Below are 15,903 nucleotides of genomic sequence, written 5' to 3'. Positions count from 1 at the left end.
GAGGGTATGTGCTATGGTGAGCACTGTGAATTGTGCATTGTGATTCAAGACTGTTGAATCACAGATCTGTACCTCTGAAACAAATAATGCAATATACGTTAAGAAAAAAAAAAAGGAGGGGAAGAATGAAGGGGGGGAAATCGGAGGGGGAGACGAACCATGAGAGATGATGGACTCTGAAAAACAAACTCAGGGTTCTAGAGGGGAGGGGGGTGGGAGGATGAGTTAGCCTGGTGATGGGTATTAAAGAGGGCATGTTCTGCATGGAGCACTGGGTGTTATGCACAAACAGTGAATCATGGAACACTACATCAAAAACTAACGATGTCATGTATGGTGATTAACGTAACAAAAAATTTTTAAAAAGGCAATTTCACACACAGGGGGAAAAAAAATGAGAGCAAAGACCTTAATACGGCAAAAGTCAGAAAGGTTTAAAAAAAAAAAAGAAAAATTAAGACAGCAGAAATAAGACCAAGCATATCATTAAGAGTAATAAATGTGATTAAAAAGGAACTCCCAAAAGGTGTTAAACATCAAGGTGTTAAACATCAAGTTACCTCATATTTTCACGATGACACCAAAGGTTGAAAATAGGAACAAGGATATATTTGGCAGATGCAGGCAGAAAGAAGGGGTAATAGTGAGAAAGTCAGATACTTAATATCAGAAAGCATTAAATGGGGAAAAAGAACATTTCATAGCTAAGATGTCACTGTTAATAATCATTATGTATTAAATGACGTGAAATGTATAAAGAATGTTACACACGTAAGAGTTTGGCAAAGCTAAACTCCTACTCTTGGTAGGAGACTAACACTACCTTTCAGATTTTGGTAGATCAAGTGGACAGGTGATCAAAAGGAAGACTTTGGCACTTGTTCTCTGTACTTGAAACATCTTCCTTCATATACATGACTTGTTCTTTCCTTTCACTCAGGTCTCTACTCAGATGTGACTATAAAGAAGCATCTCCTGACCTATCAAAATAAAGTGACATGCCTCATTATTTTATATGCACTAATATATCCCGGGAACATTACATCTTTTTTCCTTGGTCCCACCCAGAATGTAAGCTTCCTGGGAACAGGGATCTTGTTATGCTCTTTCCTGTTTGTGTAGTACCTATAAAAGTTTGTGACACTTTGTAGGTGCTCAATAAATACTTACTGATTGAGTAATTCAGAGCTGCACTATCCAATATGGTGCCCTTAGTCACATGTATCTATTTAAATTAAAACTAGGGGCGCCTGGGTGGCTCAGTTGTTAAGTGTCTGCCTTTGGCTCAGGTCATGGTCCCAGGGTCCTGGGATCGAGCCCATGTCGGGCTCCCTGCTGGGTAGGAAGCAGCCTGCTTCTCCCTCCCCACTCCCCCTGCTTGTGTTCCCTCTCTTGCTATGTCTCTGTCAAATAAATAAAATCTTTTAAAAAACTTTTTAGGGCACCTGGGTGGCTCGGTTGGGCGACTGCCTTCGGCTCAGGTCATGATCCTGGAGTCCCTGGATCGAGTCCCCCATCGGGCTCCCTGCTCGGCGGGGAGTCTGCTTCTCCCTCTGACCCTCCCCCCTCTCATGTGCTCGCTCGCTCTCATTCTCTAATAAATAAATAAAATCTTTAAAAAAATAAAAATAAACTTTTTAAAAAATTAAAACTAAAAGATTGAGTTCCTCAAACTAGCCACATTTTGAAAGCTCAAAAGCCATATATGACCAGTGGCTGCCTTATCACATTGCAGATACAGAACATTTCCATCATCACAATACTTTGTTGATCAGGTCTTATTCATAGGTTTGAATAATAAATAAAGGCAAGTGATTCTGTGCATAACAGAATTCATCTTATTAAATGCCCATAGGGCCATTTCAATAATGGATCATCTACTGAGGCACAGGGAAAACAATTCCAAGAAATAAAAGTTGGGCAGGTCATATTCAGTAACAACACTGCAATGTAGCTGGAGCAAGGAGATAGAATTTTCTTGGCTTTCGAAATACAGGTATCCTCTGCTTTCCAAAAGCTCATTTCATGTCACTTTGCTTTTACAAAAGGCTTACATTTCTACAGTAATGGTTTTTTTCATAAAAGCGAAAATCCTCTTCAGATTTCTTTCAGTTAGCAAAAACAGGTATTACTGTAGGTCTTTCATAAAAGCGAAGTGGCGTGTCACGAACTTTCAGAAAGTGGGGGATACTCTTCGCTTTTCACCATTTCAGCTTACCAAAGGTTTCATAGGAATGCTCTACTTTCGGATAGCGAGGGAACTTTGTATATGGAAATTAAGGAACACTACCTTTTTTTTTTTTTTAAAGATTTGTTAGCACGCACAAGAATGGGGAGCAGCAGGCAGGGGGAGAAGCAGGCTCCCACTGAGCAAGGAGCCTGATGTGGGGCTCGATCCCAGGACCCTGGGGTCATGACCTGAGCCAAAGGCAGATGGTTAACTGAGTGACTCAGGTGTCCCTAAGGAACACTTCTTAAAATCAAAACCAGAATTACTGACTATTTAAGAGTTAATGTCAAAATAATATCAAAATCTGAAATGTGGCCAAAGGTATACTGAGAAGAAAATTCATGCTGTTAAAGGTGTTTTATAATTATATAAGAAAGATTAAAAATGATTAAGCACTCAGGAAAGAAAAACTACAGAATAACCAAAAGATATTGGAATGAAAACTGAATGAATGTTTAAGCAAAATAAAAATATACAGAATGGGAATAACATATGGGGGAGAATTTTTAAATTCTAAGAAAATAATATGTACATTATGGCAATAAGTGAGAAACTTGAGTAAAACTGATGTCTTTCCAAAAAGATGTAGATTCGTAAAACATGCAAGAAATGGTTAATAGTTCAGGAAAACCCAGTTTGCCAAAGATTTGCCCCAAGTGGGACTGAGACTAGGTGGTTTTACTGTTGAGTTCTAACAAACCCTTCAAAGTAAAACTAAGAGGTCTCAGAAACCAGACTATGAGCACTGTAAGAGCAAGGAGTATTGTGTTTTACTCTATATCCGCAGCTTCTGACCTACAGCACCTGGCATACAGTAAAAACTAAAAGTCTGTTAAGTGACTAGAAAGGGAACATTTTGTTAGAATATTTTATGTGTAATTTTCAAAGAAGGTCATGTAACATTTTTAATTATAAAAAATGAAAACATTTCTGGAGCAGTATTCATTTTTAATAAAGTCCCTTGAATATAGAAGTGAAAATTTACCTATCAAGACTTATATAAAAACAATTTATTTCCCACATGGGAATTACCCCCTTATTAAACAACTAATAAAATATGTGATACACAGTCATACATTTAAAGACAACCAGTAATTTGATGTACAAGGCGAAAAACTTCAGGAGATAAATATGTCCAACATAACTAAAAGGAGCTGGACTGCACTTACAAATTGCTTAATTGGAAAGGGAATTAGTGTTTTAGGAAAAGTTCTTGCCAATGAAAATATTACTCTTAAAAAAAGACCAGTATACAAAAATGTTGATTGACAAAGCCAAAATATTTGTTTCAATTCTTATATACTGTAAATGAGGTTCATATTAAATGAAAATAAAAGGCTAAACATCCATCAATATATGAAAAAGGAATTCAGTTGCTCAAATAGTAGATACAACTTCATATTCATATTCAAATCTACTCCCAGAATCATGAATTGACTTTTTAAAAAAATAATTTATCAACTACTACCTAGTTATTAACAATGACGAGTATCACTATGACATATTATTTACTTCTCCTATGCATTTATCACTATAGTACAATATAAAACTTCCAATCTAATTTTATGGCCCTGTAATCAAGCTAATTAGTACCTTAAAAATAAAGTTCTAAATATAAAACTGGTGGTTTAAGGCTCAGTAAACAGTAACCAGACATCTTCTAATAGATTTTCTTCGTCAAGAGAGTAAGCTAGCCAAAGGTTTTTTCTTTCTTTTGTGACATTGCTTCATGTTACTCTGTTCGATCCCACTTTTCTCCCAGTTAAAAAAAAAAAAAGGAGAAATAAGGACGGTGAATGGCCTCCAATCATTATTATGGGTTTGTTTCTGTTTAAGCCAAAAACCTTTAAAAATAGGTCTTTAGTTCTGGCAGATTAAATTCTCAAAAATTCACATTTTCTTCAAAAAATTTCAACTGGCGAGCTTTCACACTGTAAGTTGTATATTTTTCACCCATGTGCTCCTGCAAACGTACCTATTTGGGAAACATAAAAAGAAAATCAGTATATAGTAGAAGAAAACATTTTTGTAATCTTAGAAGAAGAACTTTTCTGGGGCACCTGGGTGGCTCAGTCCTTATGTGTCTGCCTTTGGCTCAGGTCATGATCCCAGGGTCCTGGGATGGAGCCCCACATCAGGCTCCCTGCTCAGCGGGAAGCCTGCTTCTCCCTCTCCCACTCCCCCTTCTTGTGTTCCCTCTCTCACTGTCTCTCTCTCTCAAATAAATAAATAAAATCTTAAAAAAAAAAAAAAGTAAATATACAATACAATATGTATGAAAGATGACAGAGAAAGGACCAGGACTATAGCTCCTCACATGGACAAAAACTGTACTGGCTTAATGCCTGATGTAACTATTTCAGAACTTCTGCAGTCTATTAAAGGCTTGCAACTTCCAGGGGAAGGCTTGGAGGGTAAACTGTGGTTAATTTCAATCAATTTCAGTTCCTAGCACCGCCCCGCCCCCAGCTGTGCAGATGTTCTGCAGCAGCCTGCACACAGCTTGTGGAGCCAGGGAAGGCAGTAAGAACCTTGTCCTCCAAATACTGGGGATCTGTGTACTGAGAGATGACTGCTGCTTCTGATCAGAGGTGTACACACAGAAGCAGGCAACCACTGTTGCAGCCCTCACTGATCCTGTTACAAACCCCTCCCCCTCCAGCTGAAGCAACTTACAGGGGATTTAAAGAGACCAATATATATGCATAGTGGGAATCCCAAAGGGGAAGAAAGAGGAAGAGAGATTATTTGAGGAAATAGCCAAAATGTACCAAGTTTGAAGAAAGACCTAAACATCCAAGAAGCTCAATGAACTCTTAAGTAGGCTGAAACAAACAGTTCCTACCCATCACATTATAATCAAACTGTTGAAAGCTGAAGAGAAAGGGAGAATCTTGAAAGCAGCAAGAAAGAGGCAACTCCTCACATACAAGGGATCTCCAACATGATTATCAGCAGATTTCTGATGAGAAATTTTGGAGGCCAGAAGGCAACTGGGCAGTATTTTCAAAATGAAAGAAAAGAAAGAAAAGGAAAGAAAAGGAAGGAAGGAAAGAAAGAAAAGAAAAAGAGAAAGAGAGAAAGAAAGAAAAGAAAGAAACCTGTCAACCAAGAATCCTTTATCTGGCAAAAATATCCTTCAAAAGTGAGGAAGAAAAAGAAATACTGCCATTTGCAACAACATCGATGTATCTTGAAGGCCTTATTCTAAGTGAAATAAGTCAAACAGAAAGGCAAATAAATACTGCATGATCTCACTTATGCAGAATTTTAAAAAACTGAATAGAGAACAGATTGGTGGTTGCCAGAGGTAGGGGTGGGGGTGGTTAGGGAAATGGGTGAAGGTGGTCAAAAGGTACAAACTTTGTGAGGTAAATGAATTCTGGGGATGTAACCGTACAGCATGGTGACTACAGTTAATGATACTGTATTATACATTTGAAAGTTGCTAAGAGTAGATCTTATAAGTTCTCATCACAAGAACAAAATTGTTATAATTATGAGAGGTAATGGATGTTAACCAAACTTACTGTGGTAATCATTTTGCAATATATACAAAAATCATTATGTTGTACACCCTAAACACAATGTTATATATCAATTATGTCTCAATAAAACTGAGGGCAAAAAGTAAGGGAGAACTTAAGATATTACCAGATAAACAAAAGACGAAGAATTTTTACCATCAGACCCAGCCTGCAAAAATACTACAGGGAGTCCTGTTAAGTTGAAATGAAAGCAGGTGCCTGGGTGGCTCAGTCACTTAAGTGTCTGCCTTCAGCTCAGATCATGATCCCCGGGTCCTGCTGAGCGGGGAGCCCGCTTCTCCTTCTCCCTCTGTCTGCTGCTCCCACTGCTTGTACTCTCCCTCTCTCTGTCAAATAAATAAAATCTTATAAAACAAACAAACAAAAAAAGTTGAAATGAAAGGACACCAGACAGTAACTCAAAGCTGTATGAAGAAACAAAGATCTCAGTAAAGGTGATATGTGGGCAATTATCAAAGCTAGTATTATGTAACAACAGTTTATAATTCCACTTTTTGTTTTCTACATGAATTAAGAGATACATTCAAAAAATTATTAGTCTAAAAGTTAGTACTATTGTAACTTTGTTTAGTTTTCTACAAAATTTAAGAGACTAATGCATTAAAAAGGCCAGTTACTAGTTTATGTTTTTGGACTCACAATATATAAAGATGTAATTTTGTGACATCAGTAACTGAAAAGGGTGGGTACAGAGCTTTAAAGCAGCAGAGTTTATGTTATTGAATGTAAGCTGATATAAAGTCAGATTAGAGACAGATGGTGGTGATGTTGGTACTACAACAGGAACATACTTAATGTCATTGAACCAAACACTTAAAAATTGTTAAAATGGTAAATTTGAAATTATGTGTATTTTACTACAATTAAATAAGCAATATGTGTATAACACAAATTAAACAACTTAATGTGTTTTAAAATTATTAATTATTAATTTTTTAAAACAATTTTTAAAAACACTGTATCATATATTGTTGAGTCTTTAACATATAGAAATGTAATCTATTTGCCAATAGCACCACAAAGGAGGTGGGTAGCAGCAAAGCTGTATTAGGCTAAGGAAATGACTCCAGATGGTAACTTGAATCTACAGGAATAAATGAAGAGAACCAGAAATTAATAAATAACAAGGTTACTACAGAAAAAGCTACAAACATATACTTTCTCTCCTCTCTTTCAACTTCAAGAGACATAAAGCCATATAAAGAAATAATTATAACAAGATAATGTTGGTTTTGTAACATTTATATGACATGTATGATACGTAAAATGATATCACCATAAAGGGAAAAAGAGAATAGGAATAACATTTCTACATCTCACTGGAATTAAGTGAGTATAAAGCTGAAGTTGATTCTGATAATTTAAGATGTATATGATAGCTTTAGTGCAACCACTAAGGAAAGAAATGGAAAATATATAGGAAAAAAATTATTAAGGAAATTAAAATGCTACATTAGAAAATATTCACTTAATGCAAAAGAAAGCAGTAAAGGAGAAATACAAGAACAAAAAAAACACGAGACATATACAAAACAACAAGTAAAATGCAGACATAAATCCAACTGTATCAGTACTAACATTTAACGTGAATGGATTAAATGATCCAATCAAAAGGCAGAATGTTAGGATGGTAAGAATACAAGACCCAGCCGTATACAGTATCTATAGGAAACACATAATAGATCAACGGTACAAACAGACTGAAAGTAAAAGGACAGAAAAAGATATACCATGCAAACAGCAACCATAAGAAAGCTGAAGTGGCTATACTAATATCAGCTAAAATAGACTTTGAAACAAAAACATGTTACTAGAGATAAAGAGGAACATTTTATGATAAAAGAGTCAATCCATCAGAAAGATATAACAGTTATATACATCTAAGCACCTAATCAAAGCACCAAAATACATGAAGCAAAATTAATAGAAGTGGAGGAAGAAATTCAACAATAGTTGGAGACATCAATGACATCGATGGAGACATAACACTCCACTTTCAGTAATGGGCAAAACAACCAGGCAGAAGATCAACAAGGAAAATAAAATTAAAAAAAAGAAGCAGCAGCAGCAGAAGATCAACAAGAAAATAAGCTATTTGGTCAACACTATAAACAAACTACAACTAACAGACATCTAAAAAATAGTCCCCACAACGAGAGCTGAATATAAATGTTCTTCTCCAGTGCACACAGAAAATTTCCAGGTTAGACCATATGCTAGACCATAAAACAAAGCTCAATAAATTTCAAAAGATAAAAATAATAAGTATGTTCTATAGCCACAATAAAATGCAATTAGAAATAAGTAACAGAAAGAAATTGGGGAAACTTAAAAATATATGGAAATTAAACAACACACTCCTAAATAACCAACCTTACAGAAATAAAAAATATTTAAAAGGATTGCTATAATTACATGCTAATTAGTTAACTTGGATGAAATGGACAAATTCCTAAGACACAAAATTAGAAACAGAAGAACAGACAATCTGAGTATAACAAGACACTAAGTTCATCATCAAGAAACTATCCACAAAGAGAAGCCCAGGCCCAGATGCCTTCATTGGTGAATTCTATCAAACATTAAAAGAATACCAATTACTCATTAACTCTTCCAAAAAAATAGATGATTAGGGAACACTGCCCAACACATTCTATGAAGCAATTATTACCCTAATAACACAACCAAAGACATCACAGAAAATTAAAGACCAATATCTTGTAAGAATATGGACAAAAGAATCTTCAACAAAATACAAGAAACATGACTCCAAAATCATATAAGTAGTAGTATATAACATGACCAAGTGAGGTATATCACAGGAATGCATGGATGGTTTAACACCCCAAAATCAATTAATATAACACACTGTCAATAGCATTAAATACAAAAGCCATATAATCATCAAAATAGAAAGCATCTGACAAACCCAACACCTTCTTTGAAAAACGAAGCAAAAAAACACTCAACAAACCAGGAAAAGAAGGAACCTTCTTCAACCTCATAAAGGGTATCTATAAAAACCCACAGTCAACTAATGGTGAAAGACGGGATGCTTTCCCTGTTAGATCAGAAACAAGTCAAGGTTGTCCACTTGCACCACTTCCACTCAACACTGTACTGGAGGTTCTAGCCAGGCCAATAGGCAAGAAAAGAAAACTAGAAAGTAAAACTAACTCTATTTACAGATGACATATTATATATAGAAAATTCCAAGGAGTCCACTACCACCAAAAAAAAAAAAAAAAAAAAAGAATATTAAACCCAGTAAACAAGCTTAGCAAGGTTGTAGGACCCAAGGTCAAGATTTTCAAAATCAAATTTATTACTATGCATTTGCAATAAACAATCCCAAATGAATATATAAAATTCCAATAGCATCAAAAAGAAGAAAATACACAGGAATAAATTTGACAAGAGAGGTACCAAACTTACACTCTGAAAACTGTAAAACATTGTTTAAGGAAACTTAAGATCTAAATAAATGGAAAATCACATGTTCATGAATCAAAAGTCATTTATTAAGATGGTAATACTCCACAAATTAATCTGCAGATTCAATTCAGTCCCTATAAGAATCCCAGCTAGCTTCTTTGAAGAAATTGACAAGCAAATTCTATAGAATTGTAAGGGACCCAGAACAGCCAAAACAATTTTGAAAAATAACCAAGTTGGAGGATTCATCTATCTTGATTTCAAAATTTACTACAAAACAACAGTTAACAAGACAGTATAGTACCGGCATAAGGACAAACACAGATTAAAGGAATAGTATTGAGAGTCTAAAGATAAATCCATGTGTATATGGTCTTTTTTTTTTTTTTGACAAGGTGAGAGAATAGTCTTTCCAACAAATGATAGACAACAGGATAGCCACATATATAAGAATGAAGATGGACCTTTACTCCAAAACATATAAAAAAATTAACTCAAAATACATCAAAGACCTAAATGTACAGACTACAACTATAATCCTTTTAGAGAAAAACCTAAAGGTAAACCTATATGATCTTGGACTTGGCAATGGGTTCTTTGATGACACCAAAAACACAAGTAGCAAAAGAAAAATAAATTGGACTTCCTCAAAACTGAAAATTTTTGTGCTTCAAAGAACACTATAAAGGAAGTAAAAAGAAGAGGAGGTGGGGCAGCAGCTGCACTTGCCACCCAAGGTGAATGATGGGCTGAAGGTGGAGCTGGAGAAATTCAGGGGGCAGGGCCCTGCCCAAACCCATTGCACCCCAAAGGTGGGGGCCTACAAAGGAGAGGCTGGCCCCAAGCACCCCAGCGCCCACAGGGAGGACCTGGAGCTGCCCCCAGACCAACAGGATTTGCCCCGACCACCGCCTCCCATTGAAATAAAGGTAAGGATTTCACACCGTTAAAAAAAAAGAGGGTGGGGGAGTAAAAAGACATTCTACCACTCCCACAGAATGGGAAAAATATTTATAAATCATATATTTGAAAATAAGACTTCTATCTAGAATATATAGAGAATTCCACAACTCATTAATTAAAATATAAATAATTCAATTTAAAAATCAGCAAAGAACTTGAGTAGACATATCTCCAAAGAAAATATACAAATGGAAAGTAGTACATTATTAGTCATCTGGGAAATGCAATGAATACCACTTCATATCTGCTAAGAAGTCTATAAACAAAAAGTCAGATAATAACAAGTGTTGACTAGAATGTGGAAAAATCAGAACCCTCTTATGCTGCTGGTAGAAATGTAAAATGGTGCAGTTGCTTTGGAAAGCCATCTGGAAGTTCCTCAAACATTTAAATGTAGATTACCATACGATCCAACAATTCCACTCCTAGTTATACACCCAAGGGAACTGAATGCACACAGGAGCTTGCACACCAATGTTTATACCAAACTTAGTCACGATAGGCAAAAGGTGGAAACAACCCAAATGTCCATCAACTGATGAAAAGATTAAACAAAATATTGTGTGGCATAGCCACACAACAGAATACTGTTCAGCCATAAAAAGGAATGAAGTACTGATACATGCTCCTAGACAGATGAACCTTGAAGACATCATGCTAAGTGAGAGAAGCCAGTCACAAAAGACTACATATTTTATATGATTCTATTAAATGAAATGTCCAGAATAGGTAAATTTATATAGAAAAGGCAGATTACTGGTTCCTTAGAGCTGAAAGGAGAAGATAGAGGGCCAACAGCTAGAAGTACAAGGTTTTTAAGGAGACAATAATATTTAAAATTGACTGTGGTGAGAGCAAATATATATTTGTGAATATATTAAAAACCACTGAACTGTACACTTAAAATGGGTGAATCACATGGTATGTGAATTATATCTTAATAAACCTATTAAAAAAGGTAATCCTTAATTTAATTCAACCTGATTGAGTTGAATCTACTGAATCCTAGAACAGAAAGATTTTTTTCTTTTGCTATAAAGGGTATCAGCGTGACAATTAGTGAAATTTAAGTAAGGTCTGTAAATTAGATAATGGTATTGCATTAATGTTAATTTTCTGAATTTGGTCACTGAGCTGTGGTTATATAAGGACATATTCTTTTTATTTATTTATTTTTTTCCAGAGAGAGAGAGAGAGAGAGAATCCCAAGCAGGCTCTGCACTCAGTGTGGAGCCTGATGCAGGGCTTGATTCCAAAACCCCGAGATCATGACCTGAGCCAAAATCAAGACATCCAACCAAATGACCCACCCAGGCACCCCTATAAGGACATATTCTTGTTTTTAGGAAATACTGAAGAATTTAGAGGTGGAGAGACATTCTCACAAATGGATAGAAAAATAATTATACATATGGAGAATGAGAATAATGAAGCAAAAGTGGCAGAATAGTAATATTAGGGAATATAGATGAGGAGTATTCAGGAATTCTTTATATTCTTTTTGCAACTTTCAGTTAGTCTAAAATTATTTTAAAATAAAAAATTAAAACAACACTTAGATATCATTTATTATTAAATTGCTAGAGAAGTGACATTCAGTAGTGGCCATCCAGGATAACAGACTTTCCATCCTGGAACATGGCACAATTTGTCCATAACCTTGCAGAGAAGGCCCCAGCGCTGCTGTGACTTACTCAAAGCTTTGGCCACATTTTGGCTAGGTTGAGCTGGTTCTTCCAACCAGTCTCTGCTGAGATTCCTACAGCTATTCAGAGCTCGGAAAAAATTATCAAGAGTGTTCAAAAACTATCAGCTAACAATTCACAGATAAGGAAGCTCTGCTGAATGGTTTGGTGGCCACTGAGGTGTGGATGTGGTTTTATGTTGTGAGATCACAGGCAAGTGTGACATCACTGATTATGACATTTAAAAACCAATCTTTAACATCTGTTTATATTTGGTTTGAGTGTTCTTGGACCATGTGTGTTCAGACTGGAATTTGAATAAAATAAGGTAACGTATCAAAGACAAAAATAAACTGGTGGAGAAGCAACTGTATTTCTAGGAATTTAAGGCTTTACTGTTGTTGCTATTATTACCACCAAAAAACTAGAAACATAAATATTTTAAAAGTATAACTAGTCAAAAAATGTTTGTTCAGGCACTACTCTGAAAGTTTCCATAATGCAGGTGTGATGAAATGCAACCGACTCACTGGAGAATAATCTGCATGACCCAATCAGGAACTAGCCCAGGGAGAACGGGAGAAGAGTAGTGGCCAAAAGAGTTTGAAAAAAAAAGAGTAAAGTTAGACGACTAACACTTCCTGATTTCAAAACTTACTACAATGCTACAGTAATGAAGACACTGTAGCATAGACATAGAGACATAAACCAATGGAACATAACTGAGAGTCTAGAAATAAACCCTTACATTATGGTCAACTGATTTTCAAAAAGGGTGTCAAGACAATTCAGTAGGAAAAGAACAGTCTGCTGGGACAACTGGATATCCACATGCAGAAGAATAAAGATGAAGCCCTTCCTTGTACAATGAACTCAAATGGATTATAGACCTATTTGTAAGAACTTGTATGATAAAACTATTAGAAGAAATGATAGGAATAAATCTTCAAGACCTTAGGTTAGGCAAAGCCCTCTTAGATATGACACCAAAACTCCAAATAACAAAAAATAAAATAAATAAATTAGACTTTAACAAAATTAAAATCTTTTGTGCTACAAACAATGCCATGAAGGAAGTGAAAACACCACTACAGAATAAGGAAAACTTTTTGTAAATCACATATCTGATAAAGGACTTGTAACTAGAATATACAAACAACTCTTATAACTCAACAATAAAAAGATAAATAATAATTCTAAGATATGTAAAAGGTCAGAATAGATGCGTCTCTAAAAAACATCTACAGATGACCAAAAGGCACATGAAAGATACAAACATCAGGGCGCCTGGGTGGCTCAGTCGGTTAAGCGACTGCCTTCAACTCAGGTCATGATCCCAGGGTCCTGGGATTGAGTCCCGCATCGGGCTCCCTGCTTTGCAGGGAGCCTGCTTCTCCCTCTCCCACTCCCCCTGCTTGTGTTCCCTCTCTCGCTGTGTCTCTGTCAAATAAATAAATAAAATCTTAAAAAAAAAAAAAAAGATGCAAACATCATTACCCATTAGGGAAAAGCAAATCAAAACAATAATGAGGTATCACTTCCCACCTACTAGGATGGCTATAATCAAAATGATGACAATAACAAGTGTTGACAAGAATGTGGAGAAATTAGAACCATCATACATTACTGATGGGAATAGAAAATGGTACAGCTACTTTGGAAAACAGCCTGGCAGTTCTTCAAAATGTTAAACATAGACTTTCTATATGATTTAGCAATTTCCACTCCTAGGTACATACCCAAGAAAAATGAAAACATGTCCACACAAAAACAAATGTGCATAGCAGCACTATTCATAATAGTTAAAAAGTGGAAACCACCTAAGTGTCCATCAGCTGAAGAACAGATAAACAAAATGTGGTATAGCCATAATGGAATATTATCTGACCATATAAAACAATGAAGAATGTGATATATGCTACAAGAATGTGATATATGCTTCAAGGATGAACCTTGAAAACATTATGCTAACTGAAAGAAGCCAATCACAAAAGACCACATGTTTTGTATGAGTCTATTTAAATGAAATGTCCAGAATAGGCAAATCTATAGGCATAGAAATATCAGTGGTTGCTTAAGGGTGGAGGGCTTGGGGGACAATGGAGAGTGATGAGTAGAGTCTCTTCTGGGGGTATTAAATGTTCTAACTTTGGTTGTGGTAATGGCTATATAACTCTGTGAACATACTAAAAACCACTGAATGGTATACTTTAAATGGGTGAAATGTACAGTATGTTAATTATATTTCAAAAGTCTGTTAAAAAGAATTCTATAGCATAAGCAGCTGACACAGCTAATGGGACACTCACCTCTCTCTCCAATTCATCGTCTTCTTCCAAAAGATCATACACCTGTTCTAAAAGCTGAATCCCCAGGCCCTGGATTACATCAGCTCTCAAAACTTCAACTATTCTTCTGATCTTTTCAGAACCTGGCATGACAGCTAAAAAGCAATTAACAAAGACAGGGAAAAATAAATACTTTCACCACAGCAACATGAAGAACATTTTTTTTTTTTAAATCTTGTCATATTAAGATTCTTTTCACTTTGACAAGAGTTGGGTTTCATAACTTCGTATATTTTTAAAGTGATGACAAATGTATATATGAACTTATACTTCATATCTCATTACCACCTCCTAAACCTAAAATTCACACTGTCTAATTTCAAGAAAAGTCACATGAAAAATCCAAACATGCACTTATATTTATTTAAAGAAAACAACTTTCAGGCAACTTTTCAGGAACGCAACTTGCTGCATAAAACAAGATATGCCTTTTATGGAGCTATCCAAACAAAATAATAAAAAAGCAAAAAAATTTTGGCAGCATTATCTTCTTGGTGTGACACATTTCTCCAATAAGCATGCTCTCCAGTTTGCTGTAAAAAAATAAACCGATCACCAGAAGGTAGCTCTTTAAAATGGAGGTCCTCAGCTGCTTCTGCAACTTTCCCATGAAGTATCAGCGTATCCCGGTACTTCCGATGAAGTTTAAATTCTGACACTGGCTCTGGAACCAGGAGATCTTCATAGCTCTCTTTAGACTCCAATTTTAGGGTCTGAGTCATCAACTGCACCAAGTCACTCATTTCATTTGTATGACATTTCCTGGAAAAAAAAAAAATTCCCCTGTGATTTCACTGGCTTTATGAGAATTTTTCATTAAAAAATTAGATACAAAATAACATTTAGGAAGTTCTGCTTCTAAATAGCTAAGTAAGCTCTTATAGACAGACCCTTCCATAAATAAGTATAAACTCAACAAAATACAAAAATACAGTATGTGAAGACAATGGAGAATGTACAAAACCTGGAGGCAGGTTCTGGAGGAGCGTCAACAACTTTTAGCCTAAGGGAAGGCCATAGGCCGCTAAAGTACAACAGAAAACCCACAGTCTCTCTGGCCTGCAAAACCAAAGGGCAGAGTTCAAGACAACCACAGCCACTAGAAAGTGAGAGTGAAATCTTAGAAAAGAGAGACCAGAAAGAAGCCCCAGGTTCTATGTATAAATTCTGCCCAACTATTTTTAAGTAAATTACATCCATGTACAAAGTTCAAGAATATTTAAAGCAATACAAAAAATACCAGCCCCCAATGAGATAAAACTGACAATGTCTGGCACCCAGTCAAAAATACCAGACATGCAAAGAAGCAGGAAAACAACACACATTTATGAAGACAAAAAAATCAGTTAATAGAAACAGACCCAAAAGTGACACTAGTGATAAAATTTGTAGATAAGGACATTAAAGTGCTTATTATAAATATATTCCACATGTCCAAGGTAGAGGACTGCATTAATATATTAAAGAGAGGCACGGAAGTTATAAAAAGACCCAAATAGAACTCCTGGAAATTAAAAAATACACTGTGTTGAAAACATGAGATAGGATGAGCAGACTAGATACTGTAGAAGAAAACATTAGTGGACCCAAAAACATGGCAGTAGAATCTATGAAAAATGAAACAGAAAAAAAGTATAAAAAACACAAACACCGGGCGCCTGGGTGGCTCAGTTGGTTAAGCGACTGCCTTCGGC

General features: G+C 35.7%; 1 protein-coding gene across 6 annotated transcripts in view; it reads right to left on the bottom strand.

The window, feature by feature from the left end:
* Positions 1 to 3,169: 3,169 nt before the first annotated feature.
* NEK4 (NIMA related kinase 4) overlaps positions 3,170 to 15,903 on the bottom strand; it is a 32,453-nt gene continuing 19,719 nt past the window's right edge. For 4 of the 6 annotated variants that reach the window (XM_045862188.3, XM_045862190.3, XM_045862191.3 and 1 more), the window contains 3 exons: positions 14,766 to 14,971; positions 14,171 to 14,304; positions 3,170 to 4,205 (listed from right to left, as the gene is read on the bottom strand). In XM_045862188.3, coding sequence (XP_045718144.1) covers positions 4,113 to 4,205; positions 14,171 to 14,304; positions 14,766 to 14,971 — 433 coding nt within the window. In that variant the 3' untranslated portion in view covers positions 3,170 to 4,112. Of the gene's footprint in view, positions 4,206 to 5,884; positions 6,105 to 14,170; positions 14,305 to 14,765; positions 14,972 to 15,903 lie in introns of all 6 variants that reach the window. The other 2 variants (XR_010412570.1, XR_008505120.2) reach the window with 2 other exon arrangements.

The sequence above is a fragment of the Mirounga angustirostris genome, unplaced genomic scaffold (genome assembly GCF_029215605.1).
Source record: "Mirounga angustirostris isolate CCGP_5_RB_7025 unplaced genomic scaffold, mMirAng1.0.hap1 SCAF_1, whole genome shotgun sequence".
In the NCBI taxonomy this organism is placed as follows: domain Eukaryota; kingdom Metazoa; phylum Chordata; class Mammalia; order Carnivora; family Phocidae; genus Mirounga; species Mirounga angustirostris.
This window is presented reverse-complemented; position numbering and strand designations above follow the sequence as displayed.